At 35.9% G+C, this 19393-nt stretch overlaps 1 protein-coding gene across 2 annotated transcripts in view; it reads left to right on the top strand.

The window, feature by feature from the left end:
• Nucleotides 1–9077, top strand: part of LOC149086249 (SAP30-binding protein) — a 31551-nt gene extending 22474 nt beyond the window's left edge. For both annotated transcript variants that reach the window (XM_089232274.1, XM_089232275.1), the window contains exons 10-11: nt 3906–3963; nt 8543–9077. In XM_089232274.1, coding sequence (XP_089088400.1) covers nt 3906–3963; nt 8543–8706 — 222 coding nt within the window. In that variant the 3' untranslated portion in view covers nt 8707–9077. The remainder of the gene's footprint in view (nt 1–3905; nt 3964–8542) is intronic.
• The last annotated feature ends 10316 nt before the right edge of the window (nt 9078–19393 follow it).

The raw sequence follows: 19393 nt of genomic DNA, 5'->3' as shown, positions 1-19393 counted from the left end.
AGACCAGGTTAGGGTAGTCGCTCATACAGTCATGAACTTGATTATGAGAATAGTAGTTATTCATGCAGTCACTCACTTGATCATTCATTTGACTGTACAGTCACTCACACTTTCTGCAATCACTCACTTGGTCACTCATATAGTCAATCACTCTCATGTGGTCACTCACTCAATTGCTTGGCCAATCATACAGTCACTTACTTGATCACTCATATAATCAGGTGAAAAATGTCTGGGGGCTTAATTTCCGGATCCCATAGTAATTGTGTTCAATTGCAAAATGGTATACAGTTCAACTCAGTTGTAACAACATCAAATTCAATTCAATCAAATTCTGTATGTGAAGTTATTTCATTACGATTATGTAACCGTATTCAAGCAAGAAGAAGTCCGATATTTATAATCCCAATTTTCTGAATTTATCACTTCCAAACATTTTACAAACTGCAGACAAAATTGCCAATTATGGCGTATAAATCGGGCTTGGTGGAAAGGTAGACACTACGGCAAGTCTGTAGTGAATTAAAAGGTGTTTCATGGAGGGGGGGGGGGGGCAGTTGAACATGACAAATATGTGAGATGAATACAATATTTGTATTTATTGCCACATTGACTACATACATAATGGGCTACAGTTAGAAATTATGCAAATTATCTCCATCCCTAATTTTAGTAAATATTTTGAATTGAGGTAGTTTTCATTTCGAAAAGCGAGAAATGTATTTTCAAGATATGTTGGGCAAAATTACAGGAATCTTCTGTGTATGGGTCATACCAATAAGCAAGTCTAAGCTTCAAATATAATATGGGGGGAGAGGAAATAGGGAATTTCTGGTAACAATAACCAATTGATAACTATAGCCGAAAGAAACCCAGAAGCAAATATATGATGACTATATGTCATGTTTTTCATGAAAAACAGGGCAGTTTTTTATTTTTTTCACAGAAGTTGTTGCAAAATATTGAACACGTGCTACTGCATTGCACTAATTTTCATATCGGCCAAGTCTGCAGAATTCTTACTCCATCCTCTGGACTCCCAAAACATTCTTATACCTCCCCATAGGTGCCAATGCTTCCGATTTTTTAGCTTTATTAAAATATTCCAGTCTTTTTATAGAAAAATCCATAGAAATCCACAAATTATGTTTGGCTTGAAAGAAAAATCCTCGATGAGAATACTCTTCAAAGCCTGTTCCTCATATGTTTGGGCACCTTATATATAGCATTCTTTGAGGCAGAGGCATACACAGGAAGAGAGGGGCATAGAGGAACCGTTCTCCCCTAAGACAAACAAAAATTAACATACAAATACAAGGCCACAACAGGCAAAATGTGCAACGAGGTGGCTGAGAAAAAGTTGCCCATAGCAAATATGGATGTCATATATTATAAAAAATATTTATATATTTATTCATATATTTAAAAAAAATTAAAATATTGAAAGATGCCAATTTTTTTCACATCTGAATTGAACTCCGAAAATTTGAAGGGCATGGGCTTTGTTTGGAAATGACGTGCTCCGGCAAATCATGATGGCTTAAAATTATATCTACAAAAAACATTAATTATGTTGTCATAATTAATGTTATATGGGTATACAATATTCATATTTATAATCATAATTATCTTTTATAAGTTGGCAAAATAATTTCAATCCTTGATTTAAAGGGCCGTTTACACGAGGCAAGTGCTTTAGTTGGTAACTTAATTTTTAGTTGCCAAGTACGATACAATGTATGCAGACGATAAGGGCCGTTTACACGGCTTTAGTTGGCAAGTGCACAAGTGATTTAGTTGGTAAGCGAGATACAGACGGTTCTATTTTTTCCGGTTAAGTAGACCTATGCGCATGCGCCAGTGGGCGTGACCTGCCGCTCTGGAGGGGTCTTTTTGCTCTCTCACAGAGGGGTTTATTTTGATCTCAAGCGTGAACCTGTTCATACTCCGTCGTCTCCTGAAGTTTCGCTAGAATTCCGCGGAAATATTGGATGGTGAGGTGGCCAGAGGACACAACCTTCAAGTTTATTGAAAAATATCTTCACCATGAATGTTTGTTGAACTATAGAAATGAAAATTACCTTAACAAACAAGCTAAACATTATTCAATGTTGGAAAAAGCTATGGAATATTCTGTCGACGTGATGTCAGGAGTTGAAAAAAATTGAAAGTATATATCAGGTGGGGAGGATTTATATAATAAAAACTGGAGGGGGGGGTTTCGAATATTTCTCTCGTTCAGAAGGAATTTGCTGCCATCTGTTGTAAAAATACATGATCAAATACTGTATTTAACATAAAGATATAATCTCTATAGATTAAATTAAAAAATAATAATTTCGAAAATTTGGAAATAATTTTTATGTTTAATGATTTTTTATTATTTAATTTTTAACCCTTAGAATTTCCTACGAATGCCAAGAATCTTCTCCCGTATTTTCGGCTTACATAATTCATAATTTATCTTCTCTTTAACTTCGATTAAAGTATCATATAATCGATATTTACAACTTAGAGAAGAAATAGAGAAATCTTATATTTCTTCTCGATGACTTACATAAGTTTATAATATGCTGTGTATTCTTTTTTCCCCTGTGGCGTCATCTCTCGCCCCCTTACGGGCACCTCCTGATGCGTGGGTGGCAGAGGCGAAAAAAGGGGACAAGCGAACGGTTTCCCTTGCGTGACCTACTTCTTGCTCAGTGTGTTGCTCTTGCGCAAGTGATATAGTTTCTCCTTTTTTATTATATGGAATTAATATTGTTAACCTATGTAAAAAGTTTTTCAAAATTAAATGAACTTAAATATTATGAACTGTTTCTTCAATTGGAGTAAGAATATACATCGTCCTCAATCCTCAATGTGTACCACATAATTATACCCCCTCTAGGGTAAAAGTGAATAAATTTATATTCTTCTTTAAAAAAAATATCATATAATGTGGCTCTGATCACAGTATTCGTAAGTTCTACCTGATCATCTTCATCCATCGTTACGAAAGCTATGAGCTTTAAAATTTAAAAAAAGCACCTCTCTAAATGCCAGATAAATAAAAAATTATTACTATCATTCTCCCGCGCGTTGCGTCTCTCTCTCTCCGCAGATTTGAGTAGACTGAAGCGCAAATGCCCTAACTGTGCTCGCCTCTGTAAAAATTACCCAATAAGCATCTACTTGCCACTTACGTGTGGACACTTTCAAGAAGAATCGGTAAGTTAAAATTAAGTTGCCAACTAAAGCACTTGCCTCGTGTAAACAGGCCTTTAGTGAAGGATAACAAACACACTGGCTTCGTTGAAAATACTGAAAAAATGGGACATTTTTATTTCAAAAAAGTCAGGACTACGAAAAATATGGGGCATCTCGAGAAAACAGGTCATATGGTGACTATGCAATCCCAGAAAATCCAGTTTTCCATTGTATTTGTGTGACGTTTTTTTTCGGTGCAAAATATTTCATCACATGATAAAGTATAAACTTTTCATGTCTACAAATTAGCACCAATTACCACCCAATTTTGACCATAATTGGAAAAAATTCTTATGAAATGTGGGGGGGGGGGGGATTATTCCCATTGAAAAATCGAAGATAATGAAAAACAGAATGACATCACATGCTTAAAGGAAATTGTCACTGTTGCTTAAAATCACAAAGAAATTGACTAGGAAAGGACAAAATTCGTGTAACAGCTGTCAGTTCAGTTCGCGGAGACCGTCCATCCCTTTGGGAAAGAGCGCAATCCATCCCGAGATGGTCTCTCTGGGCTATCAGCGGTCATGTCTGTCTGTCTGTCAGTTCAGTTTATAAAAAAGCCACTGTGTTTCTAAAAAAAAGTTTCTGTTGGACCTGCTTTTGATTGTCACGCTCACAATCTTTTTCTCGCTAATTGTGTTTATCATTTGCAGGTTGAATTCATATCTGGAACTGCTAAAAAACCTTCAGCTGTGGTGGAACCCATCTCAGGTTTGTGTTTCTGAATATACAAGAATTATTGAGAATATCAGAATTGATGAAAATTGTCTGTTCGGGTTTGAAGACTGTTCTCAGTTTGAGTTAGTTCTCAACGTTTCTCCAACAATAGTGGTTCATTTCATATAGTTCACCACCTAGGTTCTATCGACAATTGCCAATTTCAACCATTGCCCTGGATGAGGGACTTTGCATTATTGAGTGCTTTATTAAGCATATATAAATGTATTACATGCATGACAATAAAACATTTAAAAAAGTTACAAAGTTAAAAAAGTTACAAATAGGGCATGGCAGCCCAGGTCGATAAGATACTCGCCTGAAGCACCAAAGGATGTTTAGAGGTGTTGCGAGTTTGATACCGAATTCATCCTTGTCAGAAGCTTTTCTGACACACTGGTCCAACAGAAACAGCGACATGACCACAGAAAAAGATTGCTACCACAGGGAGTCCACATCAAGGGGTTAGTACACCAACCTCTCAATGAGTATAAAAAAAAATGCTGCTGTGTTCAGAATTGGCAATAAATTGTAGGTCCCAGTCTAATTAACCCACGTGTGTAGAAAATGACCATGGTGTGACAAAAATGATCAAAAAGTTACAAATAACAAAAGTAACACTAGTGGGTTGACATCTTCATGAGAACTGATAAAACTGTTCCAGTTTAATATATTCAAGTTTTCCTGAGTCTCAGGATGTATTTATGCCCTCCAGTGGCTTGGCCTACACTAGCATGTCAATCTTATAGAATAGTACTGAAATAGTGATATGAAAAAAAAAATTATTTTAAATTAAAAAAAAAAAAAATGCATTTTTTTGTATTATGTTACGATTATGTTGCTTATTGGGTGTATCCCACCTCGTCCTACTTTTTTCTAATTTTTTGGGTGGGAGCCCTGCATTTGGTTCACAACACGTACATTTTTGCATGTACCAGTTCATTAGAAATTCCTTATAGGAATTTGTACAAGGTGCTTGTACAGTTAAGTAATAACAGTATACTTTCTGAAGGGTCAACCAGGAGAGGCATGCCAAGTATGTGCAAAAGATCTCTTTCCTTTGGATAAACAAAATTTTTGAGCTCAATGCATTTTCATCGTACCTAAAGTCTGGACTGTAACTAGAATTCTTGTCAAGACAAACTAACTTGGTTTTGCTGCTGCCTCTATCACTTTAAAAATCTGTAGCTCAACACCAGTGTTTTTAGATTTTGAAGTAAAAATCTTTTTTTCTCAATTTTTATCCCTAAAATTTGCCGCTCTGTCAAGGGGTCCGCCTGGGACAATTGTTCTATTTGCTTTCCTATCTAGTTCAGGCTGAGTTAAGGGTGGGCACATTGGGCCCTAAAAAAACCCAGACTTTACATTCTTTTCTAATTTAAGAGGCCAAATATTTTCTTCTGCACCCAGAGCCTCAGTTGACCTTAATCCCCTTCTGGTGTTCAGAGAGCAAGAAGTTAAGGAATTTCTTCCAAGATCTGTACATTGTACCATCTGTACTGTTTTAACAAATACTGTTATTTTTATACAAAAATTGCCACGTTTTTAAGACGAATAAATTCAATTGGTTGAATGGTCGACGCGTTTCGGCTCTTCAATGGAGAGCCGTCATCAGGACCTCGTGGTCAGAATTCACACGAATGAGTCGTGGAGGGGTGATGTTTACGCCTGAATTCTGACCACAAGGTCCTGATGACGGCTCTCCATTGAAGAGCCGAAACGCGTCGACCATTCAACCAATTGAATTTATTCGTCTTAAAAACGTGGCAATTTTTGTATAAATTAAAACCAGGCAAAGTTTCTCATTTTTGTGATAAATACTGTTATAGCAAAAATCTTTTAAAGAACACTTTTCTAATCCCCCAAATAAGTTTACATAGGAACAATACAAAAATCTGGAATTCCTGTATAATGAAATTTTGTTATGACGAAGAGATTTTCCCCAGTCTCTTGGAGTTTGTTATAACGGAATTCAACTGTACTACAACAAAAATTCTATGTAATGATACACCCTCTATAACGATAATCATCTATATAACAATATTACTCTCCGTTCGATGCATTTTTCATAGTTTAAATATATTCGGTCTATAACGATACATTTCTCCAGTCCCTTGAGTATCGTTTTCAGCAGTTTACTTTTTATTTGTTTTACTTAAAATATTTTGTGAAATGTGTGAAGTTCCAGCACAAAAGCAATTTGATGTACAGAAACATTGCAATTCAGCTAAAGAAAGAATTAGTGAAAAAACCAGGCGTCTGCTTTATGACAAGGCTTTTCCAAAATAGTGCTGCTTTGGAAATTTTCTCAAATTTTTAAAAGATCTTTGCTAAAATATTGATTTATTTTGGTGCAATTTTAAAACCTACTTGAAGGATAGTAATTGCATAAAGGTGGCGAGGTTTTCATTTGAATGTTGTGAGATAGTTCCAGTTAATGCAAATAGCGCCTGAATGGTGCTGTGGTAAGGTACTAATCTTCCACAACGAAGGCTACCATCAGGGTGGAGTATTGATCCGATCCCAGGGAAAAATGTAGATAACAAACTCTTTACCTACCGGTCCCGAGGCGACCACTGATAGGTGGCGGCCTTCATTTCCCACCCATTGGTAGTAAATTGCTGTACGGTGATATGGGGCCATTCAAGTATTATGTCAGCATTGATGGGGGGGAGGAGGGGTTTCCTATTTGCTGACTTTTGATGACAAGGGGGGAGGGAAGTTTGCATAATACTTAAGTCATCAATCACCCTTTATGAAAATGTGAAATTTTCTTAATGGCATCTTACTCGGTGTGTCAAAAACAGGAAAAACTTTCGATAGATTGTGGGCACTTGAAGTAACGTTCCCCCCTATTGATAAGTGCCATACAGAGCCACTTTAGTGATCTCTAAATGTTTCGCGGATCCAAGTGATCTGAAAATGTTTCCGGGCCGCTTAAGTGCTCTGGAACTGTGCCATGCATCACTCAAGTGATCCGTAGTTAAATGCTGCAGATCATTTAAATAATCTGAGAATGTGCCGTGCGTAACTTGAGTGATGTGGAACCGCACTGGGGGCAGCTTAAGTGCTCTAAAACTACGTCACATGCCACTCAAGGGATCTCTAAATGTGTCACGGATCGCTTAAGTGTTCTGGAACTGTGCCGCGAGTCACTTAAGTGATCTGGAAATGTGCTATATGTTGTTTAAATTCTCTGGAATTGTACCATGGGACACTTAAGCAATCTGTAAATTTGCCGCTTAGTTCATTTTTACAAAATTAGGTTTGAGGAGGCTGCATATTTGGTTTGCGGGCCAAGGGCTTTTATGCGATTTATCATTATATGGCTTAGAGGGTGGGTCGCAATGAATGTATTAAAGATAAATTTTGAGTTCATAACCTTCAAATTACATTGAAATTAACAGAAATTGATTATAACAACACATAAAGGTATTTTCCCCCAAAATTTCAATTTAAAAGTATTTTTTTGCCAGACGATCAAAAAATAAATTTTCGATCATGGGGGGGGGGGGGAGCCCCCTATGACCCCCGTGTACGTCTCTGATCCCACCAATATACGTTAGGATTCAAAAGGGCAGAGCTGATGACAAAATTTTGCTGACAAGGGGGGGGGGGTCAGAGTTTTGCTGACTTTTGCTGACATTGAGTGGGGGTCAAAAATGGCTAAAAATTTGCTTACGTAATACTTGAACGGCCTCTATGAGCACAGTTGGTGTGTGGTAAAGCATCTGTTAAAAAAATTGCAAATTTCTTAATCAGGTAAATTGATGCATCTGATGTTTTTTTAAATTTATTGCTATAACAATCAATAACTCAGGAAGAAAAGATGAAGCAATGAGAAAATTAAGGCCATATTTCCGTGTTTTTTAAGTCATAAATGCTTACATATTTCAGAGAGTTTTAGGTCATAAAAAATCCTAGCTTTAATGATGTCACGAGTGCACCTTACACACACTCTCTCCCCCTCTCGCCTTCTCATAGAGAAACCACACATCATACATACATCAATACATGGGATGTAATACATACTTATTCGGTGCTCAAGTGCATCTTATAAATACCTGGTGAGGGAAAGGAGAGCACACGTGTTGCATCCCATGTATTGATGTATGTATGATGTGTGATTTCTCTATGAGAAGGCGAGAGGGGGAGAGAGTGTGTGTAAGGTGCACTCGTGACAATGATGTCAAATTGGTGATATATCTGTACCTCCCCTACCCTTTCTCTGTTTTCCCTTAACACACATAGAATGTCTGAATTGTAGTTTACTGTTGATTACAACAATCTTGAAAGTGGCTGGAAAGCTAGAACAACAGAAAAAAATAAATAGCAGAAGAAACGTGAGTTAGTGAAATATAGAGTTAATAGAAAAGAAAGTGGATTTTAACATTAGCTCTACAGCATGCTGTTAGGTACAGAATACTAGTTCGTAAAATTGAGCGTTGACTGTGTTTTATCGAGAAATTCGGATCTGTATGTCAGTTGATACAATCTGTATTGATGTTGCTGAGAAAGAAAATAATTTTTTGATGTATATTCCATTTTAAAATGTCTTATTTCATTCTTAAAGATCCTAATAAGAGGAAAAGCAAGTGGGATATTGGTATCAGCCAAGTAGCAACAACTCTCAAGCCCGCCACGCTCATCACTCCGACAGTACTGCCGGTAGCCACCGGAACAAAGCCCACAGTGATATCTGCATTCGGTACCATTTCCAAGAAACCAAAGCAGTGACTCGTGGAAAGTTATATGAACGGTGATCTCCATATTTCATGCATTTGTAACAAACAGTAGTTGAATTCGAGGTGAACATAGCTGACAATCTTGATCGGCCAAAGAAATATCAGCCACTTTTTTCACACAGTTTTGTATCATCAGCCATTCTGGGCACTGAAGTTGTTTGTAAATTACCAGATGCTTGATATTACGTGTCCAGTTAGCATTCACTCATACAAGTTGTATGTATGTTCATTGTGTGTTGAATTTATGATGTAAGGCATTTGTGGGTGAAAAGGGACTTTCGAATGCATCTGGTGATTTTGAGTACAATTAAATGTGTATTTGTTACATCTATATATATATATATATATATTTATACAATGTTACTGATTGATGTTTGTGTTCATTGTTTTGACCTGTTGATGTGTAGGACAAAAGTTTCATTCTTAACCATTTTACGATCAAGGACATAATAGAGTCCAAACACTAGTGGAATAAATTCTAAGTCCATGTTTTCTTTCCTCCTCACCACGAAACTTTGTTGCAACCCCATGAAAAAAAGTTCTTTTCATCTCTGATGACAGGTTAAAAAAGCCTCTGCTCTAAGGTTAAATAGGCTGTACTGTAAACTCATACATAATAGGGGGAAAGGAAACAGGTAGGTGAGAGTGAGAAGAGAAATATACTTCATACCTACTATCTCTTATCTGTAAGTATTACAGATAAGAGAAAGAGTATAGTACAGTCGAATCCTGTTTTAACGAATACCGTTATAGCGAAAATCTCGTTTTAATGAACACTTTTTCTAATCCCCAGATAAGTGTACATAGAAACAATACAAAAGCCTGGAATTCCTTTATAACAAAATTTAATTTTAACAAAGTGATTTATGCAGTCTCTTGGTATTCGTTATAACACGATTCGACTGTAATATACTGTTTTTTTTCATTTGTAGTTTTTCTTTCTTTTCTATTTCACCCCCCCCCCTTTTTTTGCTAACATGCCATTACGTTAGAACAAGGTTATCAAAATTTGTATCATATTTATCGTGGATTCATCAAACAAATCATCCTAATTTCTTGCTAATGGCTTGTGACTGAAGCAGTTAAACAATGCGACCTTTTTCAGTATTTTTTTTATATACATAGTGGAACTTCAGTTAATAAGCTTAATTCATTCCACAATTATTCATTCACATAAAATGACTGATAAAAATAGCATTCAATCAATAATACGACACTGTAATATAATACACAATAATTAATAAAATGTATATGATTTTTTTCATCGCTAATACTTACTTTAAGCAGCCTAAAGGAAAAGAATGCACACATGGACATCACCAAATGGCGTGTACAAGAACCAAATTGATTACGTAATTGGCAGCAAAAGATGGAAAAGCTCTGTGACAACATGCAAGACTTTGCCAAGTGCTGAATGTGGATCTGATCACCAGTTACTCATTTTAGAGATGAGACTTTTAAATTAAAGAAAATCAATAAAGGAAAAGCACCAAAAAGCTAGATAATGTACCAGAGGAATATAGAAATTCAACAAGAAACCGTTTTAATGACCTTGATCTGGTAGGTAGGTAACCAGAACAACTCGGGTCTGATATTAAAAATATACTAAAGGAAGAAGCAAAGAGAAATATTCCAGTAAATAAAAAGAAGAGAACACCCTGGCTGTCAGAAGAAGCTCTTGAAATTGCCGAAAAAAGAATAGCTAAGACTGCTGGAAAAGTAAATGAAACCAGGAATTTAATGCACAATTTCAAAGACAGGCAAGGAAAGATAGAGACTTTTCTTAATTCAAAATGCAGACAAATTGAAGAAGACAACTGACTAGGGAGAACGAGAGACCTCTACAGGAGGATTAATGAAATCACTGGCAATTTTAATCCACGTTTCGGTATCATAAAAGACAAGAATGGAAATGTCTTGATCTCTGAAAAAGACATAAACAGTTGGAAAGAATACACAGAAAATCTTTATAAGAAGTCAGATAGAAAGATAATAAATAGCAATATAGAAATAAATCATGAACCACCAGTTTCAGATGGGCAACAAATCAACTAAAGAATTGCAAAGCTCCGGGTATTGACGATATTCCAGCAGAGCTTCTGAAAAAGGCAGGGGAAAATATTATCAATGCACTAACATCACTCTGTCAACAAATCTGGGAGAAAATAGAGTGACCCAAAGACTGGAAAAGATCTATATTCACACCCATTCACAAAAAAGGTGATATTAGAGAATGCTCCAATTACAGAACAATCTCCCTAATACCACATGCTAGCAAGATTCTACTGAAAATTATCCAGAAAAGACTCGAAACCATTATAGAACAAGAATTAGCAGTGGAGCAAGCAGGTTTCAGAAGAAATAAGGGAACTAGAGACCAAATTACCAATATGAGATGGATAATGGAGGCAGCAAAAAAAACGTCAAAAGAAGTTATATTTTTGTTTCATCGATTATACAAACGCCGTTGACTGTGTTGATCATGATAAGCTTTGGGATATTCTTGGAACAATGGGAGTGCCTAATCACCTAGTCTGCTTGATCAGAAATTTATATATTAACCAAGAGGCAAGTGTAAGAACAAACTATGGCTTAACTGAATCATTTGGAATTGAGAAAAGGGTTCGACAAGCATGCATTCTTTCTCCAAAACTTATTTACTCTCTATGGAGAATATATAACGAGAGCATCCAATTAGAGGAATTAGAGGCAGGTGTTAAAATTGGAGGAAGAGTGATCAACAACCTTAGATATGCTGATGACACAACTCTGATGGCAGAATCTGAAGAACGTTATATCAAGAGTAAAAACAGAAAGTGAGAAGCTTGGACTCTACCTAAATACAAAAAAAACAAAGATCATGACTACAGCAGATATTCACAGTTTTCTACTAGATGGCGAAAGTTTTGAGATTGTGGACAGATTTGATTTCCTAGGATCAAGAATTGTAAAAGAAGGAACTTGCACAGAATAAATAAAAAGACGAGTAGTTCTGGGTAAAACAGCCATGAGAAAGCTTAATATAATAATGAAAGGCAAAGATGTGTCAATGAAAACAAAAATTAGAATTATAAATGCATTGGTCTTTCCTATCTTTCTGTATGGATGTGAGAGCTGGACGCTATGGAAAGCAGATAAGAAAATAATTGATTTCTTAGAACTTTGGTGCTGGAGGAGGATGCTGAGAATTCCATGGACAGCTAAAAGGACTAACAAATGGGTTATCGAAGAAGTCAAGGTTGACTATTCTCTAGAAGCAACAGTCATTAAACAGAAACTTTCTTACTTTGACCATGTAATCCACACAGAAGGCTCACTAGAAAAAAGTGGTAATGGTTGGAAGAATGGAGGGAACGAGAGGGAGATGCAGACCAAGCACCAGATGGATAGAAGAGGTGTTGCAAAGCACTAGATTGAAGCTAGCACAACTGAGATATGCTATGAATGACAGACCAGCTTGGAGAGCCATGATCTATAGTCACCAGAAATCGAAATCGACTCGATGGTTCCTAACAACAACAACATATAATATGATATAGCTGCCAAGTCTCCCGAATTTTTCGGGAATCTCCCGAATTTTAGCTTCATCGCTCGACCTCCAGAAAAGTTCTTAAATCTCCCGAATTTTTACGAAAATCACAAAAATCCCTAATTGTCCCTAAACATTACCTACTTCATTAAAAAAAATCCCCGCTTATGAAAACAATCCCTAAGAAATTTCTTGTGGGGCATGAAGCCAGGGCCGTCTCTTCTAGAATAGGGAATAGAGACGGCCCTGCATGAAGCCTCTTTTTTTTTCCCTTTCGAAATGCCGTCACACGTCGTAAATGGGGAAATTCCCTTTTTAAGGAAGTTTTACAAACCCTCTGATGGTAACAAGAAAGTTGTTTGTCTTATCCTGCAGGGAAATGGCTTAGCAGCCAATAGTCCTGCATAATAATTGAAGATTATAGTGACGCGTATATGGTCAAAATTTCTTTTGCTAAAGTTATGTACGTGCGATACAACAAAGCATGAATACTGATAAGCAAAAACATATTTAATCAATTTTAAAGATACTTATTATGATGAATTTCCTTTCATCAAACGTTCCAGAAGAGGGCCGACTTTTCCTTTTTGTACAAGTTGTTTTACGGACATAAACATCGGTCATGGAAAGACTGCCATCATCACTCGTGAAATGAAAAAAAAAACATCAAGCAAGTGTCGCAAAAAGTCAGTGTTGTTTTCCTTCATCTTCCGATGATTTTGGGGTCATTCGCGCACAATGTTTGTTCACAGCGTTTCTGATTGAACACAATATTTATTTTTACATCATTGAAGTTTTGGCCTCCAATTTCACTTGTTTTTTGCGTAGGAATTTTATTCCCAAGGGTTTAACTTCCATGTGTGTAAAATCCCTATTTTAATTTGACTTCAGTTTTTGAGTAGGGATTTTATTCCCTACGCTTTAACTTTTATGTTTGGGAAATCCCTATTTTATTTGAAAAAATCCCTATTGTATTTATTAGGGAGTGGTTTTAGCATAAAATACGGGTTTGCGCGAAAATCTCCCGAATTTTCATTTTCAAAAGTTGGCAGCTATGATATGATAATACTATAAATCAATGCACAATGCGATAAATGTTCACAAATTAACTTACTCTAAAAGACTAGAGAGAGAGAGGAGCACTACACCATTTTAAGCAGTTTATATGGACTCTGTTGTTTGCAAACTTAATCTTTTTGTGTGACTGAAAAAGAACCTATCCAATGACGCTTTTGCCTTTTTTCTCAGGATTTCTCGGAAATGGGGAAATTGCATTGGCGATGGACAGATTCATTGCTCGCTTTGCTACAGCTTATTTGATTGAGCAAAATTTTGTAGAAAAAAAACCAGACTCCATATTTTATACGACTTTCTAATTTCATTTGAAGTGAGTTACTTCTCTCTTTCTTAGATGAGATCCCTTCCATAAGCTCTTGCTGCTGCATGCGTGCAAAGGAAAAATTTCCACTGCAGGGAGTCCCACATAGAGGGGTTATTGCATCAACCTCTCTGTGAGTATAAAGAAGGCTGCTGTTTGGAATCTAAATTGTTTGTCCTGGTCAGGGTACGCCAATTTAAATTTGTTTTTTCCTTTACATAAATTCAATGATATGTGGTAAAGTTCGTAAGTAAAAGAAGTGTAGGAGATCTTTGGGGTTAAATATAGACTTTAACTTAATCCCTAGATGCAGAGCAGAAATAAAATTGCTCTATTTCTGGATTTTATGCATGGAAAACATTGAAGAAAAATATAGGGAGATAAACTTGACTATTTTCAATGCATTGCAATGTGGCACTAGGGTTCCCATGATTAAAAAAAGAGAGGAATAATTTTAAAGCCTTTCCCTAATTGCTGATTCAAAATAATAGATGTGTCATCATAGATATCATTGGCTTTCGATTTACTTTTCATATTAATTATGCGTAAACTATTAAGCAACATCATGCAAGTTGGGGAAACTCATCCATTAATTGTGCAAGAAACAATCTTGCTTTTTATCAGTTGATGCTGAATGGCCCTTTGGTTGTACATTGAGTGAATTGATATGTCTGCACCATATGTGTGATACTGAGTTGCCACCACTCATTCAATTTAATGGGGGGGGGGGGACTCATGAATAAAAGCACTTTTCCCTATAAAAAAAAATGTTAATCTATGAAGTTAATTTAAGCTTAATGACCTTTCATGTTACATAAACACAGATTTTTGGGGTTCGTATTTTTTGCTTGTAGTTCGTTTGTAGTTTATTCATTAACAGGATTCGTACGGTGCTTAAAAAATCATTAATTGTCATTTTCCCTTTTAAGGGTCCTTAAAATCCTTCCAGCTGTTTCTAAAAAAGTCGACTTTTCCCCCACCCAGGAATATTTTACTGCTAAGGTTGATGATGAGTGGTACTTGATGCTGAAAGAAAGAAGGAAAAAGAAAACAAGGCATGAGAGATCACGGCACCTGATTGGTCGGATTACAGTGGCCACACCCGCTTCTGATGTGCTGAGAAAAATGGGAAAAGATTGTTGTGCTGTCGGAAAAATTGACAATGAAATTCAAATAAAGAAGTTAGCTAAGTACTAACTATATATATATACATACATATATCATTCCTGCCAGAAATGATGCTACTACCAGTGGTGGGAACTCTGCGCCAAAATTAACATCTTGCTCCTATAGTGTATTTTCGTATTTTTCTGCGTCAAATAGCGGTTTTTCATTTTTTTTTTTTTTTTTTTGTGTACTTGGAAACTCCTCGAAATACTTTTGTACTTACCTTAGGCAAGGATTACACTATAAAAGTTTCAGACCTGCTAACTCTCCAGATTTTTCATCCTTCCTCCCGCTTAAAGGATTAGTTAAAATTTCTCTGGATTTTGGCAGAAAATTAGATTTTACGCGAGCTCTCACGTTGCCGTGGCGTCAATGATTACCGTCGTCGTTAGGGAAAATACCCTTAGAGGACAGCCGTGGTCATTTCCATCGAGCAGCCTTAAAAAAAAGTCTCTGTGACCGCATTTAAGCAACTGGCAAAGACGTGACTTCGTTTTCGTAGCGTTTATCGGCAATCATTTATCAGGGGGAAAAGCCCTCGGTTGCCGAAATTCCTGTATAATCGTTATTGTATTCCATTAACAGCCGTGCGGTAAACACGTTTTTTCGTCGGCAGCTTTGTAATTTGTGTTTTCTTTAATTGTTTCTTCCGATTAAACGTGTTCAGAAAGAAAATATAAAACTTTAAGCTATAATAAAGCTAAAACATAAAGCTTATAAGAGTTCATATACCCAAGATAGCATCCACGAAAGGAAACACATTTTATGAACAGTATTTAGATGTGATTTCTCTGTTCTGCACGGAAACACTGACATGAAATTATATTCTGCTCAGGGGGCAATGCAGAACCTGCCTTGGGGTGGAGCGGAATGAAACTTTTTCTTAATTGATTAAAAAAAAATTTTTTTTTGATCGAGTCTGTGAGTGCCCCCCCCCCCCTCCCCTCGGCAGAATTTCTGGATTTCAAAAGTTGGCACGTCTGAAGTTTGATAAAATCCCTTTTATAAAACTTGAAAAATCCAACCAATATAAAGCTCATAGATTACATTTGTGCAAATGCAACCGATAATCTTATTGGTTGAATTTTTCAAATTTTAAAAAAAGCTCTTTTAAAAAACTTTTATAGTGCAGTATAATCCCGGCCTTAGAGGAGACTCCTCTATGGTATGTACAACGACGCGCTCAGCGCATGAAATTCCCAGACTTTCGGAAAAGGGCACAAAAAAGTTTTTTTTCGCGTGCCACGAAATGATTCTTTCCCAGAGAGGAGCATGTTTTATTCCTTCGTACTTCAGCACCACCCCTCCCTCCCATCTTCCATAGTCGCACTTAGAATTATCCGAGAAAATAATTTTGAAGGGTAATTTCACTCCTCTCCAAAATTTTAAGGGGGAGGTATTTAAAATATATAATTTTTTTATTAATATTATTAAAATTTTTTGTTTTTTAAGCGGTATTTTATCTTATGAAAAAAAATTTACGCAACATTTGGAAGTATTTTCAGTCCTCTACGAAATTTGGAGGATTGAAATTGAATTTATAGATAAGTATTGGATTTTCCTGGCAAGTTCCCGCACTCGATTTTGTCCCCGAAAATCGGATTGTGGTAACCGCAGCTCCTTATTCAAATTATCGGGCGTTTCATCGTGAAACCTTGATCATATCCTTGATCGTGCAGCTGAAGATGGTTTACTCTATAGTCTGTTTCAGGTTAACTTTGCAGTGAAGAGAAAGGTAGAAAGTGTATTCCTTCGCCGCAAAATATAGTTCTCATATATCGGAGGTTTAAGATGAACCTTTATACAGAATATTTCAATTTTTTCCATGATTTTGAAAAAAAATACTGAAAAAAAATCGTTTTGAACAGATGTTTACTTGTTTAAAATCTTTAAATTATAAAAAATATTGGTTACCATTATTAAAAATCCATAGCAACGGCAACGACACTCTGGCGCGATATCCTAGAAATTTTCCCCGCCAATATCACTGTCGTGTTTTTTTTCGTTACACAATTATATACTGTATATATACATTTTTTTTTTCGTTATTTGGTTGAATTTTCCATAACGATACAATTTTTCATTCAGTTTTACATGCAGTTGTAGGCTTACATAAAAACGAATATTCAATCAGTTTTATTTTCTCCTAAAAATAGGCTTCAGTGAGTTCAGATATTCACTCGTAGATTAGAAGAAGTGTTTCTCTTCCACGAGAGTGCCGATACTATTGTGACTTGTGAGAGGCCCTCTATGGGTGCAGAAGTTTTGGTTATAGGTCCTCCTTTTTTCAATTATTTATTTTTTGCCATGTTTATGGGGTAGTTTTAGTTTCCGATCACGGAGAGTGTTGACAGAGTCGCGACTTCCACTCACACGAACGGACGCCATCTTCCACCCGCCTGTTTCTCCTCATGCCCCTTGCCTTTAGCGTCTCTTGAGATACAATAAATGAGTGGGGGGGGGGGTCCACAGTGGTTTGGGCTTTCATCTGTTATGTGACAGTTGTGTCTTAATTTTCACCAGAGATAGGCTACGCTAAAGTTCTTTTCTCTTCCATTCCTGAATACTATATTTTTGGTTTTTGAATATTCGTTGTTAACAAAACTCCATAAGAATAATCCGTAATAACCATTAGCAGCACATCAACCGTAACAAAAGACTAAAGGAAGGGGGAGGTCGAGCGACGGAAATTTCGGCAAGAAAAGTGAGTAGAAAAATTCTAAACTTTTCCGTATCATTATTATTATTTGGTGATATTCCTGCATTTACACGTGAAAACAGAGTTAATCTGCTTCTTCTTAATTTATTTAACATTAATTTTTTCCATATAAATTGAAGAAAAAATTAGAAATCCCCAAGTTTTTGAGAGCCATGGTTAATATACAGTATTTTAAAATTATACGTTGCTTTCATAATATTGTTTGGATTTTTTTTTGTAAATAAATTTCAGCTGAGGGAAGGGAAATATTGCAGAAAAATATATGACTTTTTTGAAATTTTTAATGTTACTTACGACATATTAGTGAAGAGTAAGTGACACGCTGATAGAAGATAATCATTTTTTTCTAAATTTTAAAACATTTTCTAATCAAAAAACAAAACAAATGATTTCAAAAACCTCACTTTAGTTTCTGAAAGTATCGGCAGTGGTTTTCTTTTAATTCTATAATTATTACTAATTTAACTGTGCAATTACGTTACACGTAAAAAATATTTTTCTCAGTGAGATTGGCGAGAATCGGCCCTATCTTACTGAGGCCGCGCATCGATACATTGGTTAAGAGGCTTTCGTTCCCATAGCAACGAGTGATGCGGTTCCCTCGTAGCTTCCCCTTCACTGCAAAGTTAACCTGAAACGGACTATAGTCCAGTTTTTCTCAACAACCCCCACCGCAGTTTCCGTTTTTAAAAAAAGTTAATTTGTAAATTTCGCCAAATAACGAGTGTTAAATCGCCAATGTCGCCAAATAACGAGTGTTAAATTGCCAAAGTCGCCAAATAACGAGTGTTAAATCGCCAATGTCACCAAATAACGAGTGCTAAATCGCTAGACATCGTGTTGTTATGTCCTGAAATTTGCTCCCATTTTGCAACAATTTCTTTCTATGAATATCACCAAGAATTTTCATAATTTATGTGATGCTGTTATGAGATATTTTTGACCGAAACTTGAAGGTTTTAGAACACTTAGGTGACAACAGAAAGCATGTATGTGGATTGATTATTGTATGAATTCTTATGATGCTTGGCTAACAAATCAGAAACTTTAATTTCTGCACCACTTCTACGTCTATATTTTTGGGAAGAGAGAAAATTTGTTTGGGAAATTAAAAAAATATATATAAATTTACATACACATGCACCGTCTTTTTTTTTTGTAAAATTTGTAATTTATGAAGTTTGCCATGACTCCTTAGAGAGAGAGAAACTGCGTTAAAACTCCTTAAAAAGTGCTTAAAATCTCCTTAATTTTTATGTAGGAAATTTTGTGTGAACCTTGATTAATGCTTGATTAAATTTCAGCAATCAGGAAAAAAAAGGAGTTAGGTGATATGAAAATAGAGATAATGATTAACTTAATGTTAATCATTAAGAAATCATTCTTAATGATTAACAGGATTTTTTAAAATTAATAACTCAAATGGTCACTCACTTGTTCACTTTCTTACTCATATGGTCACTTACACTGTGATCACGCAGTCACTCATATGGTCAGGGCAGGCAAAATGTACTAATGATGATTGCGGGGGGGAGGAATTTCCAGATCTTCCTGATAGAAGCTATGGGTAGGATATAAAATCAATTTTTTTTAGGGAGGCGGTAGGACTAATAAATTTAAGAAACTGATCTACATATTTAGTTCTCAAAGTATAATTGTGTTCCGATTTTTGGCCTTTTGATAGCATCAATATCTATTACACACCATATTCCAGTCGTTGTGGCAAGGTTTTACTGTATATTTGGTTTCCCACGTCACAGAATCCGTACTGAAATACACATCTGTATTAAGAAATTCCGATGTTTTCTTTTAGTGTGATAATCTGTGAATTATAAGATAGAAATTACGGAGCAAAGAATCCCCTCAAAGAAAAAGAGTCAATGTAA

This window comes from Pholcus phalangioides, unplaced genomic scaffold (assembly GCF_987345545.1).
Source record: "Pholcus phalangioides strain wild (caught in Gottingen) unplaced genomic scaffold, Ppha-v1.0 ptg000005l_1, whole genome shotgun sequence".
In the NCBI taxonomy this organism is placed as follows: Eukaryota; Metazoa; Arthropoda; class Arachnida; order Araneae; family Pholcidae; genus Pholcus; species Pholcus phalangioides.
Note: the sequence above shows the minus strand (reverse complement) of the source record. Positions and strands in the feature narration are given on the sequence as shown.